Source organism: Chaetura pelagica, unplaced genomic scaffold (genome assembly GCF_000747805.2).
Source record: "Chaetura pelagica isolate M959 unplaced genomic scaffold, ChaPel_1.0 scaffold341, whole genome shotgun sequence".
NCBI lineage: Eukaryota > Metazoa > Chordata > Aves > Apodiformes > Apodidae > Chaetura > Chaetura pelagica.
The window spans coordinates 761019-776558 of NW_009952151.1; the positions used below are offsets into that span (position 1 = coordinate 761019).

Genomic DNA, 15540 nt, shown 5'->3' on the forward strand with positions numbered 1-15540 from the left:
GGACGCATCTGGGCGGGCTGAGGCCCCGGCGCCTCAACCGGCTCCCAAGTGGGTGTTTTGGGCTCTTGGCTGCCCCGGTTCCGAGGCAGGGGCTGCGGGGCAGGGCCTGCCCGAGGAGGGAGGCACATCTGGCCGGCTCAGCTGCAGAGCGAGGCCCTCGTGTGCCCGCTGAGACCACCTCCCTGGGATAAAGGTGCTCCAGCTCTTTGGCAGCAAAAATGGTTCGTTTTGGTGCTCCTGAATAGGATGGTAGGCCTGAAAGAGTCTGGATGCAGCAGGCCTTTGTGAGGTGTTACTTGAAGGTGCTCTGGTTGCTCGGACCTTCTCATACACCTACAGGATTAGATTTAGAAAGCAACCCATGTAAAGTGAAACGGCCTTTTGTCAGAGGTTGTCCCACAGACTGGCACTATGAGATCATTCAAGTTAGCAAAGCTTGTAATGGTTTATCCTGGCTCTGTGTTTCCAAACCACACGCTGGCACTTGGGGGTGGAAGGGTATGTGCAGTGCTGTAGTGTCCAGCCCCTTCAGATTTTGTTGCCCTTTTCTTATGATTTTTGGAATCTCTCGGATTGAAAAGTAGGTAATTAAAAATCTAAAATTTTTTTTCCAGCAGCTTATTTGTTCCTGAGCTACCATGCCAGTTTATGTGGTTTTTTTCTGCTACAATGTCTTTTTCCTTGGAATGTTTTTCTTCTGCTGTTGCTGCGCAGAAAATCTATACTAGTTACAAATTAAGCTGCCTGACTGCAGAGGGAATGAACTATAATTGAAAATATCAAATTGTAGGTATAGGAAATTAAAGTTGTAGTGGTTACAATAAAAGCCTTGGTGAAAGCAGGCAAAGTGCATTTATTCAAAACATGCATCTTCAGGTTGGCAATCATTTTAACAGTTATTTGATGTGCTTAACACAGTAATACAAAAGCACATCTGAAATGGAGGCTTGCTTGAGGAAGAAGTTTTAGCCATCTCTAAGTTATAGTTTGCTAATAATACACAGTGCCTGCAGGAAGGGTTTCACATGGCGTAGCTCAGAGCCTCTCTGCTATCCTTGCATAATCAAAGCTGAAATTCAGCTGGGAAACTCCTCCTTGTTACATAGAAGAGGCTGTTTGAAACTCCCTGTCTGCTCGCCACCCTCCTTGTGAGGAATGCAATTACCACATGTCAGGTTTCATTCCAGATCATCATCCCTCCACTTTCAGGCTATTTAGGACCTTACTTTCTGTATGCCTTCTGTGTCTTGGTATCTACTGATGATGCATAAACCCACCTTTAATGCTTAGCTTTTATGCTGCCTTTTTTTTTTGGCATGGTATATTATCTGCAGTACATCAAGCTGTTTGCTGCCAGAAAAGCACCTTGGATTTCTGGTTAATCTACATAATTTTTTTTACTTTTTTTTTTTTTTTTTTTTCTTTTTTTTTTTTTTTTCCACATAGCTTTTAATTCATCTCAAGCTTGAGAAACTAACTTGTGGAAGCTGTTCCCAGGACAGCAGCAGATTGGTGCGCAGCACAGGGAGCAAACTGATCACTTCCAGCAGATTTATGGAAAGTATCAGGGACGGAATGTGTCCTCCAGTGTGAGGCACTGGATGGTGAACCTCCTTCCCCAGTGGAGAACAGATCCTGTCAAGACTGACTCTTAGATGGGGCAAGCTTATTTGCAGTCATCAATACAGCTGGAAAACAGAAGAGTGGGAAGTGACAGAATCTCAAGAAAACCAGGGAATGAAGGTGAATGTTCAAGCTGATTGCATTGAAGGTTAGTGTCTATGTCTGCTGTAGGGCAGGCTGAAAAAGGGGCATTTCAGGACCATGCACTGAAGTCATAGCCCCTCCAGGGTCAACAGCCATGTTGATTTCAGAACCATGACTGCTTAAATTACTGTCGTGAAGGATATTGCATACAAGTAGCATGGTTTCCTTTTTCAACTGAAGCCAAACGGACAGAATGGCATTAGCACTGAATATGGGCTCAAAATATAAGGAATATGGGCCTTGTTCTGTACAGCAACATGTATTTTCAAGGCAGGTTCAGCTAAAATCCACCCACAAATAAGTGAGTCATAACTCAGAAGCACACTCCAGTGTAGACATATCCTGAGTCACTTCCATCTCAGAAGCTTATAAATATTTAGTTAGCCACTTAGCTTTTAATTTAGCGGAACAACCAAGACTCATTAGACAGATCTCCAGAATTACCTTTCACTAAGAAGCTGCTTAAATACTTCCACTCTTGCAGGTTCCTTTTCATTTCTATACAACTCAGAATTATTTGATACATACAGGTTACAAATAACATAGTTGAACTAAGAATGAGTTTCTTCTGATTCTGGTCCTTCTGTAATTAGTTACCTCTGCTTCAAATGCCAGCTTTGCTCATTGCAAGAATATATTTTAATTTTGGCAATAACTGATGAACCCTAATAAGGACATGACTCTCTTGATGTGGAAGGGCACGTAGCTCTTCCTAAAAACCACTGTCAATCTGCAGCTCCAGCAGACTGTGCTGGAGTCATTGAGGATGCACCTGGACACATTACTATGTTAAATGGAAAATACATCAACACATTTTTAATAAGGTTTTGGGGAACAAAAAAATTAGAACTTAAAAAGACTTCCATGTATCTCAATATTTTTTGCAGTAGCAGGAGGGAAGAAGAGTGGGAGTATGAAGGACATAACATTAGGAAAAACAAATTGTCATTGTTTTATAAAATCATCAATTTGTTGTTATGTCCACAGGTGTTTAGTTAAAACTAACTGTTATATAAAAATGTGATTCTTGAATTTACATCTCTCCCATTAACAGATTCAACTAGAAGCCAGTGGTTGCCTTGCAGACTGTCTTTCATGGCAGACTGTTTACAGACTGTTTATCTGCCGTGAGTCACAGGCTGAGCAGCCTTCCTCTCTACCAGAGCTGTTTGAACCCTGGAACTGAAAGGTAATCAGCAGAGATGAAAACCAGATTGGCTTGATGCTTTCTTTTTTCCCCTTGGTCAGCAGTGCTTTTTCTGTTTACCGTTTTGCATGATTGATTTTTATTTCAGTAATTCACACACACAGATGCCACATATCTAGGTTTTAAAATTTTGGTAGAGCAAAGCATCTATTCATGTGATTGCTGTACTAGAGGAAAAAATACTGTATCATTCTCAGTCCTACAGAGACATTCTCAGTCCTGCAGAGACATTCTCAGTGCTACAGGTTCCTCTTTTCTACAGTCTAGAAAAAAGATTGTTGGCTCAAGAAGAACAAGTGGATAGTAGCAGAACTGATGTCTGTCTGGAAGAATACAGGCTTCAGTAAATCTACCTAACTCTGCATAAAGGCCAAGTCAACAGAATAATAATTCATGTGGCCTCACTATAGGTGATAGTAGAAGCAAAACCTTCCCAAAGAAAGAAGTTATGGAAATGCGAAGGCAGAAAGCATCCCCCTCAAAACAAAGAAACAAACCACCAAAAAAGCAACAAATCAAACCAGACAAAAAAGGAGAGGTGGGTTTTTCCCTTGCCATAAGATGGATCCTTATTGTGCTGAACTGGCAATAGCAATATAGCTGTAGCTGCTCATTATTGCATGAAGGGCTTAGTCAAACCCAAGCACACACAGCAGAACCCTGATGAACACCCAGCTTCACAGAGCTGACTTGTTACTTTCCAGTGAATAATAAAGGGCTTAGATATGACATTTATTATGCCATTATCAGAGCAAGGTACCAAAACAAGAGCTGTATCTAGTTTTGAGTGCTTTTCTGTAAAATGTCTGATGTTGAAGGTGACTCAAAACACTACACAGCCAATCAGCACTAGAATAGGGTATTTGGAAAGCCTAAAATATGAGAAAATTCTACTTAGTTTTAAAGAGTAGAGGTGATTTTAAAAACTGGAAGTGATTATTTTTTCTGTTTCACACTCAAAGGATAAACTAACATTCTGAAAACTATTCTGTGGAGGATTCATAATTGTTTGAGGGCGTAGAACACAAGTTTTATAAGATAACTGGTGGTGTGGAAGTTTCAGTTATCATTGCTTGTGGACATGCCTGCCTTCTCCTGCTTTCATGAGATTGATTAGAATGACTGTGTGACTTGGACCAGGTGGGAATTTTGCCTAACTGTTGTATATTCATAGCATTTAAAACAGATTTTTCACCTGGGTAATGGAGCAGAGAATTATCTGTTTCTATCTATATGAATACATATTCCATGTCATCATCACACATGGCAATCATTAGGTCAGAAACATAGGTTGTGGTAGGAAGGACAAACTACTGTTTCATTTCAGGACTTGCCTAAACCTGTTATTTATAGTATAGAACCATTTTGTTATATGTTTGCTATACCTTTTTATTTATCTTTTCTTCAACCTTGGGTCTATTAAAAAAAAAAGAAATGTAAATTCCTGTCCTTAGAAGCCTACACTTTTAGTGTAGGAACAAACAAAATCAGATACTTCTACAACATCTCATAAAAACCCCATTGTCTTCTTCATAAGCTGCATCACTATTACAGACTAATACAGTGATAGATTTCTAAGGATGTCACATGTGTTAAAATACCTCTACATCCCATTGTGGCATAACAGAAAAAGTTAGTGCAGTGGTGGCAGAGGCAACAGAAAGTCACTAAGTAGCCCAGTTCTGTAGGCTTTGTTACTACTTGTGATAGCTTCCTGCACTCCTCTGCAGCTGGAATAAGCATTAAAAGTCAAAAAGAGCTTGTAGCTGCTGGAAATCAGTAAGACCTCAATGTCTATGTGTAAACATAATTCTGAAAACACATAAAAATCTGAACATGTGCACCTGTCTTCTGATTCTACTTTTTTTTAAATTATTTTTTCCTTTAATTTTTTTTCTGGGAAGTGTTTGTAGGAGAGGAAATATTCACCACCAGTGGTATTTCCTTCATTAGAAACACAATCGATTATGCTTGATTATGTTATTTTGCTATGTGCAGCCCAGGCCTCACTGCATTTTGGCTGCTCCAACACATCTTTCCCCCAGTACAGGAAGCCATGGAGTCATTATTTTTGTCGTTTGGGGAGCAAAAGCCCAGTACGTGCAAAGGATGATATGTTTGGTGTTTTTTTTAATTGCAGAAGTAGTACCAGACTGCAGAGTGTGCATCCCAGCTTTTTCTGCTTTGGCTTTGATCAGGTCTGAGCCATTTACAAAAATGGTCACACTCCTAGAATCAGATTTCAGTCTTTCTTCCCAGGCAAAAGAAAATTTCAAATCAAGTTCCTCTGCTGTCACTTTAGAAAAAACATTTCAGTTTCTCCATATCCTTGCTGTTAAGACCCCCTGCACCCTGTGCCGCATTTCACTTTGGAGCGGTAGTAGTTAACCTCTCGTAGCTTTGCAGCGACATCTCGTGGCTTCATTGACCTGGAAACGTGTCAGTGATTCCTCTTCTGGGGTGGAGAAGGTCTCACGTGGGTTAAGTCAAAGATTTGATACAATGAGGAGGTAGGATGCCGTTTGAAAACCAGTTCATTAACTGTGTTTCACTAGAGAAGAGACACTGTCAGCATGGTTGTCAATTTTACAAAAAAAAAAAAAGTTAAAAATAGTTTCACATGCTACACAGAATTGGACTCCCTTATTTTATTTTTGACAAACATGTTTACTATATAAAAATATTTTCTTTTTTCCCTCATGGTATATGAACAATCTACATTAAAAAAAAATACAATAGCTAAATCTACTGTAAAAGCAAAACATTTCTTCTGTTGTAATTAATCTGAGATGCTACCTATTAAAATAACAGGTAAAAGCATTTCAAACAAAGATGACTTTTTACATTGCAAAATCTGGAAAAGTAAACATTTACATTACCAAAATCAACACCAAACTCTCCAAGTTGCCTTAGTAAGTTCTAAAACAATGAAAAAATGTAGAAGAGTTAATGAGGAAAGCAGAGGATTCATACTGCTGTTGTACATCTTATGTTTAAATTTTCCAGCTGCATGTTATAATTTTGCTTTTTTTGAAGACTGTTGAGCCTTCAGAAAATAATTCCTTATATGGAAAGTCCCCACAGATGATGCATAAAACATAATCCATACTCTTGGGAAAGACTTCCATTATTTCACCAGATAACAGATGTAAGGTAGTGATAGCAAGATTAACATCTTAAGTTGCTTTTGCAAACATCTAATCATGTATTATCTAGTATACTAATATACCAAAAATATAAAATAATTTAGTTTAGGCTAAAGTAAAAGAGCAGGTGACCACAAGCTGAAGTATAAGAATACTTTCCCTCCTCCTGGGTTTAGACACTCACCATCTATACAGCAGTTTACCTCTTGGTTTTTAAGTGCTCGAGGCCACACAAACTAAACTAAGGGGACATAAAGTAGCAGTATGCAGCAGATCCAAAATCTATCAGCTCTCAATTTACAGAACTTAGTTTTATTAAAGATATTTGAGTCCTTTGGAATAAAGAAATGTTCTTGGAAGGAGTGGAAGTGTACAGAGAAGACCCCTAAAAGAGGGAACAAAGGTAATTCACACAGAAATCATAACAAAATGCAGGAGATTTATCACTAGCTAAAACCTCTTATTTTTTGGTTCTTGTTTGCTGTGAGGTAATGAATCATCAGTAGCAGAAGTAAGGGGAAACAGTTTTTTTGCAGAGAAAAGGGAGCTCTCAGGCTAAAATTAATGGCCTCTTCCAGAATTAAGAGCACTGAGCATGCTGCTGAGTGAAGGGTTTTCCATGAGCTGAGGGGAAGGGTTCTACAGCAGAGGTTGGCAGGAACAGGCTGCTTTGAGTCTGCTGTCTGCAGGAACATTAATTACTGTCCCAGGGAGTAGTCTTTGTGGTGGAATCTACTGATTCTTACTCTTAAACTCATCTCAGTTGTGCAATCATGTAAAGCAAATTCAAACCTTGGTGATAAAAATGCCTTGGAATAATTAAATACCTGTTACACACAGTATTTTCATGTCCAGTGTTTAATCCACTCATCTCATCTATACTCTGTATGCCCTTCCCAGGCACTTAGAAAGGCTTAGTTCTAGAACAGCACTGGAATTAACACAAATTGCTGAGTCTAGGGTATGTTTTTCTATATTCTGCAGGTAAATCCATACTCTCCATTCATTCTTTCCAATGAATTCCATATAAATTTTCTGTACAAATGTTCCACAGAGGCAGAAGTCAGCTATGTGTGGAAGCTGTATCTTGTAGTTTCCCAGCAGAAGCACACTGTGAGACAGGCAGCACACCCTGAGACTCTAGCAGATCTCAGAGGTGACACTGGACTTCACTGAAAAATTGCATGTTAACTGTACTGATATTCTTTTCCATGAATTGCACTTGCAGGTAATTGCACTAACATGTAGTTGCATTTTTAAAATGCCTCTCAGATACCTTTCTTCCTCATGCTGCGTTTGCAGCTTGTTCTGTTTGGCCCCAGGCCCACAGATGGTTCAGGCTGTAGCTGTCCTCTCAAACCCTTTGCAGCTGGAGGTTCCTGTGTTGTTGGAAACATGTTACGTCCCAGACTTCACTCAGCTTTTCTGAAAACCCATCATCTGGAAGTCTGCCTGAGACCCAGCTGTGTCACAGGGATTTTCCCTGCTATCTGAAACGATCTGTTCCACTGCTTTTGAAGTTTCTGGGTCCTGAGAGCAGGGACTATCCAGAGCATCACCACTGCTGTTGCAGTGCAGGGGGGAGGCCATGTCTGAGGGCTGGTCTGAGGGTTTGCCTGGAGCAGGTGGCAGGGGCATGGACAGAGGAAGATTCATCATGTAGAACACGTTGCCCAGACGTCGGGAGACCTTTAAAGAGAAAAGCACAATTGCAGCAATTGCTTCTTGAGGTAAGGTTAAAGTCCTTAAACATCAAGACTGATTGTGGTATAGCAATGCCAGGGATAACCAGGAGATCCCAGCTGTCCCAACAGGTTATCAGTGGTTAGCAAAAATGGAAAAATCTCTTCTGTTTCCCCCCTCTCATGTTTTTCTAGAACTTGGTTCTTGTGGAAGGAGCTTGGGAATACTCAGCCTGGGGAACAGCCCAGTATGCTGGCTCTGACAGCAGACTCCTCTCATTCTTAAGGTGGGACAGAGGGGAAGCAAACTGCCAGTAAGGAGCAGGAAAGGTAATTTTAATGAGAGTGAAAGTGAGCAAGGGGTTAAAGAAAAGGAAAAGAACCAGGCAGCAATAGAAACACACAGAAAGTTGATATTACTTGGTGAAATTAAGAACAGAAAGCTTTAAACATAAGAACAGCCTGTCCATGAAACATGTAAGAATATATTCCCAGAAAGGCTGCAGAAACCTTTTCTTGGTATTTTTCTTTTCTTTGAAAGCCAGGCTGGAGCAAAATCAAGTATTTAGCAGAGCGGTTCTTACCAGCTGGGAAGGGAATAGAGGAGCAAAGCTGAGTTACATCATCAAACACATCTTTTCCATTTCCACCCCTAGTCTACTTTCCAGAGTTGGATCCTGACTCCACTTGGTCTCTCAGACTGTCAGTCCTGACCTTCCCTTAGTTTCTCCCTGTGTGTTGTCATAACATGCAGAGAAGCAAATGCAAACAATGCTGGAGTAATTTCTTTTTCTCCTAAGTTACCTTATCAGTGAGAAAAAAATGTGGTTTTGTTTGGAAATATTTCATCCTGTTAACTTCTGACTCTTTAATATGTCTGTGACTTGCCATCTTGGTGTGCATTTTATGATCCTACCTGGGAGCGGATTTTTAATGCTGGTCCAAGCTTTAATCCCATTGTATCCAGGAGATGTTCCTCTGTTAGCAGTGGGAGGGTTTCTCCATCAATAGCGTGGTCCTTAAATGTCTTATGAAATGATAAAACACATCATGGTGTGCTAAAACAGACTTCACTGGTTATTTTTCTTTCTTAATCCTAAGGCATAGACAATAGAGGGAGGAAACAATAATTCTACTGTTTGATCTTTGCATTTATCTCCTAACTGCAGCCTGAAGTCTCTTGTTTGGGTGTGTGGGTATCACCACAATTGCTTGGTGTCTCCTTGTTCTTGACAAGTGGGTACTTTGTAATGTTTCAATGTTACTTAGTTCCTGGGGTTTTTTAGGAAGTGAACAGCCTGCTACCAATGAAAGAACTGTGTTGATTAAGGCTTTACCAGGAATATACAAGGTTTCAAACTCTTTGCTTGCTTTTCTAATGACGTTTCATTTTTCAAATGGAATGATGCTTGAAAGAGCTCAGGGGCAGTGTCTGGGTAATATCAGCATTCAAGAATGCAAAATTGCATAAAAGTTGTGCAGGGCATGTGGAGTGAAAAAACATTTTCTTACACTATGGTTTTGCTGCTGATCCTCTTGGTATGTGTCATGAGCAATGACCCCAGATTGCAGCAGAAGTGCACGTAACCTCCCAGAGCATGGACTGGCTTTCCCTTTCAAAAGCAAGTTTCGTGTATTTCATATGTTGAAGCACAATGAAAACTACAACTACCTTTGTGGCTTTGTGACAATCAGTTAACCTCTAACATTTACATTGGTTCCATGACCTTTCAAATCTAGATGGTCTTAAAGACCTGAAAATGTGGTGAATGTTTATAATCACCTGAGCGTAATCTGAGCAGCCTGGGAGGCTGATGATGAAGCTGTATACATCATCAACTGTCCACTTGCGGATATCTTCAATGGAAGAAATGTCTTCTCCATTCAGGATCAGGCCATGTGCTCCTTGGAGGTAGAAACACAAATGTTACGGTTGTAGAACTTTGCTAGCAAGTGATAGGAAGAGATTGTTGACATGAGAATTTTTACGCTTCTCCAGAACCTAATGCCGTAACAGCAGCCTGTGGGCACAGACAGATGCAGGAGTCCTAGGTGCCAAAATCACTGGAGAATTGGTATTAGCTGATACTGGGGGGGTTTATTTTGGTCCCTCCTTTTGTTTGCTGCTGGCACTGTACACAGCAGTCACTTCACATACAAATCATACTGTGGTATTTTCTGTAATGAGTACATTATTAATTGCTTTTCATTCTTTAGACTGTACTGTTATTTTAACTTGACAAGAATTTCAGTAGAACAGAACCAGGCCTTTGCTAGCCTCTAGCACCTAGAAGGACATAGAGAAAAGTCATGGGCAGAAGAGAGAGAGGCTAGCTCAGTTTCATTCAGCAATTTTGTTTAATTTAATTTCTTTTTACAGGCAGGAACAAAATACTTAATGTAAAAATTAAAAATTGGTTTAGTGGTGGACTTGGCAGTGTTAGGTTTATGGTTAGACTCAGTGATCTTAAAGGTCTTTTCCACCCTAAATGAATCTATGGTTCTTTAATTATGTATTTTGCAGTGATACAGAATGTCTTTGGCAGATGATCCTGGACAAACTCCCCAGCCTGTTCTCATTTCAGGTAATGAGAAGTTGTGCAGGGCTCATCTGCTGGCACTGGTGCATTTAAAAAAGCTGCAAAGCTTTAGAAACAATGATTCCTGCAGTGTCTTATGCTGTATTCTTGGGGAGGTCAAGTCTCAAGGATAAGTTTGTTCTTAGATGAGTGCAGCTTCTAAGATGATTCCTTGTCCTGTTTCACTCACACAGGGCTTATGATCAGTACATTGTGTGCTTCCACATTTCCCCCAACCAACAGAAGGAAAGACCATAACACATTGAACAGAATTGCAGAGAACCTTCAAGTGCTGCTAACTTGACAGCTTAGGGGTGACAAGTGTGTTGTCTTCAGGGATGGATATAAACACAGGATGATATCCTGCAGTGGTACAGTGCATGGCACAGAGCATTGAAACAGGAGGCTGCTTTTTGACTTTTTGCTTTGTTCTGCAAAGTAAAGCACTGCTACCTAAGATGCTGAAGCCTCCAATATGCCAGCCAGCATCACAGTTTGCAGGTAGGGAAAATCACTCCTTACTTTTGCTGACTTTTACCAAGTTATTACTATTTGCAGGATACGAATTCTACATTTAGTTGCCATGACTCTTTCATACCAAGCATTTGCTTAAAACAGAGGGAAGAAATAAGAGAGGGAAAAAAAAAAGATCAACATGCTACTCTAATTGTAATCTGGAGACTTGACAAACCTGAAGGTAGTAATGGGTTGCTGGGTACTGGAAATCCATATGGTAAAGCAGAGAATGGGACTGCAGAAGGGTACATGTACTTGTCCTCAAATGCACAGGAGCTATTAGATTCCTTCTCATTCGTGTTGCTGCAGCTGTTGGTTTCAGCAGAAATTTCATGAGTAGCACAGTTTTTTCTCAAGCCTTGTTCAAACTCTTTACAGTTTTTGGCAACTGCAGATGGTTCCGTCTGGTTTTTGCTTTGTTCATGTTTGTTTGGTGTCTCCACCTCTGATTCTTTCTTTTCTTCTTTCTCATCATCTGCCACAGCTGAAGCAGGATCTGTAGCTTTGTCATCAGCTTGGTTCTTTGTGCCATTGGCACTGCACTCTGCAGTTTTGTGATTTCCAGTTCTTCTCCCTGGTCGACGTCCCTTCTCCCTTTGCAAAGTGCTGACTGGAGGGTATGGGCTGGTTGCCATGAGCATAGTGTTGCCATGAATTTCATCGAGGGTGGTACGATGAACATACAGGTCACCAGGAAGGTGGCCTTCAGGGAGTCTGTGCCTGCCACGGAAAGCAATGGGACTAGCTGGCATTCCGTGGTAAAGGAAAGGAGCTTCCAGGCCCAGCAGCCCTTTGCGATGAGCTTTCTCCATTTCTTTTTGCTGAAAAATAGCACTCATCTCCATTTCCATTCTAAGAGAGACACAGAGCACAAGCAGTTAGGGCAGCTCAGTTCCTTCATCATCTCTTTTTTTTTCAGTAGCAGATTAAAACTCAGATAACTGAATAGGCAAGATCATTAATTTTCTTCACTCTCCCCTATATTGATGTATGTGAGAGGTCACGAACTGCAAAAAAAGAAACTGTATCTTCCATGTGATGTCTCTGGATAATATTTCAGACAAAAAGGTGTTACTTGGATATTGGCAATCCAGGCATTATTACAGTGATTATGCTCACTTGGGATTTGGAAAGTTGTCTCCAGGGTCATAAGGGTCAAAGACTGAAGCAAATAAGTAATTTATATTACCAGTCAGAAAATGATACTGAAAACTGGAAAATGCAGTGATACTGTGATAGAAAAGTAGAATGCTATTATCTCTGGAACCTGTGCATACATATGGAGTCTCTGAAGTAACTCTCCATAGTGCCTGGCACCTGAACGTGGCTCTGAGGGTGTGCAAGGGTGAGATCTTACTGGAAAGTGTTCAGCTGATCTCCCTCCTGATAAAGCCAATATTCCAGGGGCTGTGCCAGCTTCATGCCCCGGCATACTGGGTAGGAGGGCTCACCAGTGAGATATGGAGAATACAAGGAGTAGTATGTGTCTCCATTGTACCAACCTTTGCTAGCAGCAGCTTTCTCTGGAGCTGAGATAGTGATCAAACAGAAAGCTATAGCTCCTAGTGCTTCAGCTGGAGCTGTGAGGTAGAAGAAATGAGCCAGTCTACTGGACACAAACCAGAAATGGTTCAGCCTGCCTTCCTTACTTTGAGGAGCTTTTAAGTGGGACTTCCACATTCTTCTTTGGAAAAGAGCTTGTGAGGGCAATCAGGTCTTTAAAGTGCATTAGGATAGCTTTCTTAATACTACAACGAGGAGAACAGGTCAGAGAGAGTCTGATTTTTAGGAGGCTTCTCATTAATGTAACATTGCCAGGAAAACAGTTTGGGTAAAAGGTTTGTCTGTTCAGGTGATTGTGTATGGAGGAGTTAGTTTATCACTGTAACATTCAGGGCTTTTTCTCTGCCCTCTTTTCATCTTTGCAACCACCTCTGAATTATTAATTTTCTGCTTTCAGAGATCCAGTGGAAGTGTTTTGTCTGTGCCGTGCCCTTGTACATCTTGCCCAATTGTCATCACTCATACACAGCCCTTGAGAAGCTAAGCTCCTGACTGCTTCTCCAGATAAGATAGTCTGCTTCTCTGAGGACCTGCAGGCAGGGAATCACTGAACTTTGATGGGAGGCAGAGTTCCTTGGAAAACAAAGATCTGGGCCCAGGTGCTCAGCAGCACAGCTACAGAGAGTGCAGGAGATTGTTTGCCAACATCTGGTCTCTATAAAGGGTGAAAGGAACCAGTGCAGCTCTCAAGGTCCTACAAAAAGCAGTGTGAAGCTGGTGGAAATTGCCAGGATGGGAAAAGATTGGAGTAGGAAGTTACCTCATGGATTTAGGCTGAGCTTTTTTATGTTGGGGTTTTCCTGGGTTTTGTGGGCTGAAGAAAGAGCCTGAACAAGTAGGACTGAGGATGTGGCTGAAGGAATATGTGATGGCCCTGCTTGCTCCTAGCTGTTTTACTTGTCTTTCTCAGTTTTTGATACGTGGTAAGAGCTATACGAAATGCATTGTTGATACAAATCTTGTGATTGGAGAATCTTATGACTGAAGAGCTCAAAACACTTCTGTCATAATTCCCTTGAGATGCTTACTAGGAGCTGATCTGTTCTTTACCTTTTGTTTTACTGCATGAGGAGTGCTGCCCTTCAGTACTGTGCCAAAGCCCAGTGTGGGAGTGGTTGAGGTTAGAGTTCCTCTACGGAAATGCTGTGGCTCTGAGGGAGGGCACTAGTGGTTACTTAACCAGCTAATGATTACACTGAAACTGGTACAAATAACTGAACTCTCTGTAATCACTCTGACATTTAGACTATTTGGTTAAGCTAGGAAAGCTGTTCACCCTGGTAGGGTGGAGACGTAGCTAATCATCCCAAGGACCCAGCTGGAGAAGCTGGAAATGTTGTGTATGAGAGCACACAGCTGTAAAGTTTAAATTTCTTTCTGACTTTTTGTAACTTCAGGGCATTTGGATCTGGTTTGTAGCTTGTTTGTTTCTTTAACCAAGCTCAGGAGTTTATTTCTTATATCACTTTAAGGCTGCAAGCAGACAATTCAGTAGCTTTAGACTGTAAGAGATAAATCAAAGGCCCTCTGCTTTTCTGGGTGACTTGAAAAAGTATCTCAATCACTAGAAATTAAAAACCCACTATAAATCTGTCGTTTAATAATTTCCAGCTGCCTTTGCTGCCCTAATCTTGGCATGTGCCACAGAGCAAAGCTTACTACTGATTACCTGGCAATATTTTGCTTTTGAACCAGTTCCTGTCTTCTGGCCACAGCTTCCATGGTCTCTGGTTGCAGAAAGCTGTATCCTTAAAGGGAGAAGAAAAAAATTCTCTTTGAAATTCACTTGTTTCCTCAAGCAAATGCGCAAACACCAAAGCAAATCAGAGACACTTAATACAGCTTTTTAAGACTTGAACTATATACTTCACATGGAAGCTGATAAGACTTCAAGTTAAATCTTATTTTTCTTAATTGCTTTGGCGGGAATATGTAGCAGAAACATGAAGTCTTCAGCCAGCCTGTTTTTCCAGAAAAAATAAACTGTTTATTGACACTGTCAGTAAACCTATGAAAAACCAGTAGGTGCAGTTTGCTTTCTCATTTACATGCTACCACTTTCCAGGATGCAGACAATACTTCGTTACCTGGGCCTGGGTAAACACGGTTGGACAATATGTTTGGCATGTTTGCATGCTGTGGGACTGTGGGTCCAAGGTGGGATGCTATGTGAATTTGTCTTGGGTCAGCAGATGTCATCATTTCAGTTGAAGGCAATAGATCTCTGAGAGGAAAAAAAAATGCATTCAGATGTGTAAAGGACATTGTTTAGTTGAGCATAATCTAAGATCTTTACTCAAGTATAGCACGTGTTAGTCTTACAGCACTGTCCTTACAGCACAGTTAGTCCTTAACTGCAGTGCTGTAAGGAAGAAATGGTGCAGAATACCTGTCTACCAGTCGAGGTTCAAACTGGGAAGGAATTGCCTGCATTCTCTGCTGGCCTGCAGCCACCAGCTGAGGGTTTACTGCCATCATCTGATTCCTCATTAGCATCTCCTGTCGCTGCCGCAGCTCTGACACAAAACACGCACAGTTCTGTTAGTCAATTAGAAAGTGATTCTGTCTGCAGTATAACTTCAGTAGTAACCGTTTTTTCCTCAGGTGTCAGCATTTATGTATTTTTAGAAAAATCCTATTATTAGCTGGAACCCACCTTCTTGTGAGACAGCAGCTCTAGAGAGAAGAGTGATGGGCCAGAACCTCATCATGCCCAGCTATGGTTTTTGTTGCTGAGTTCCTGGGTGACCTTGTCTCTTCTTCCAGATCCTTAGCCTCTCTTGATCAAATTCTTAAAGCTAAGAATCCCCCATGTTAACTTTTAATTACCTTAAGATAATTGTTTCTCCAGTTACTCCTAAGACGAATTTGAAATACCTTTTGAAGACATTAAACCTGTTGCTGGCTGTTTCTGGTGCTTTGTACAGATATTAGCAATCCTATAAACAAATGCACAGTTGGGTGTCTTCCTGCTTACCTCCTGCTGCCATGCCACTTGCTAATCGGTATAAGTGCTTTTCTTCTAGTGTTCCTTGTTCCCCCAGGATAGACATTTTTCTCATGTGATCTCGTGGAGTCAT

The 15540-nt window shown here is 41.0% G+C and overlaps 1 protein-coding gene across 1 annotated transcript; it reads right to left on the minus strand.

Moving 5' to 3' along the window:
- Positions 1-7536: 7536 nt before the first annotated feature.
- Positions 7537-15540, minus strand: SAMD7 (sterile alpha motif domain containing 7). Its single transcript, XM_010006875.1, has 8 exons — positions 15438-15540; positions 14850-14976; positions 14548-14684; positions 14130-14208; positions 11073-11749; positions 9586-9707; positions 8719-8829; positions 7537-7809 (listed from the first exon to the last, which is right to left on the minus strand). The coding sequence occupies exons 1-8, from the start codon at positions 15538-15540 to the stop codon at positions 7537-7539; spliced, it is 1629 nt and encodes a 542-aa protein (XP_010005177.1).

Excerpts from the sequence above, each read along its gene's own strand:
- SAMD7 (XM_010006875.1), bottom strand. The coding sequence starts at position 15,540 with ATGACTCCACGAGATCACATGAGAAAAATGTCTATCCTGGGGGAACAA. Across the intron at positions 14,209-14,547 it reads CCGTGTTTACCCAGGCCCAG|GATACAGCTTTCTGCAACCA; the intron begins GTAACGAAGTAT and ends TCTCCCTTTAAG. Across the intron at positions 11,750-14,129 it reads CAAAAGCAAAATATTGCCAG|AATGGAAATGGAGATGAGTG; the intron begins GTAATCAGTAGT and ends TGTCTCTCTTAG.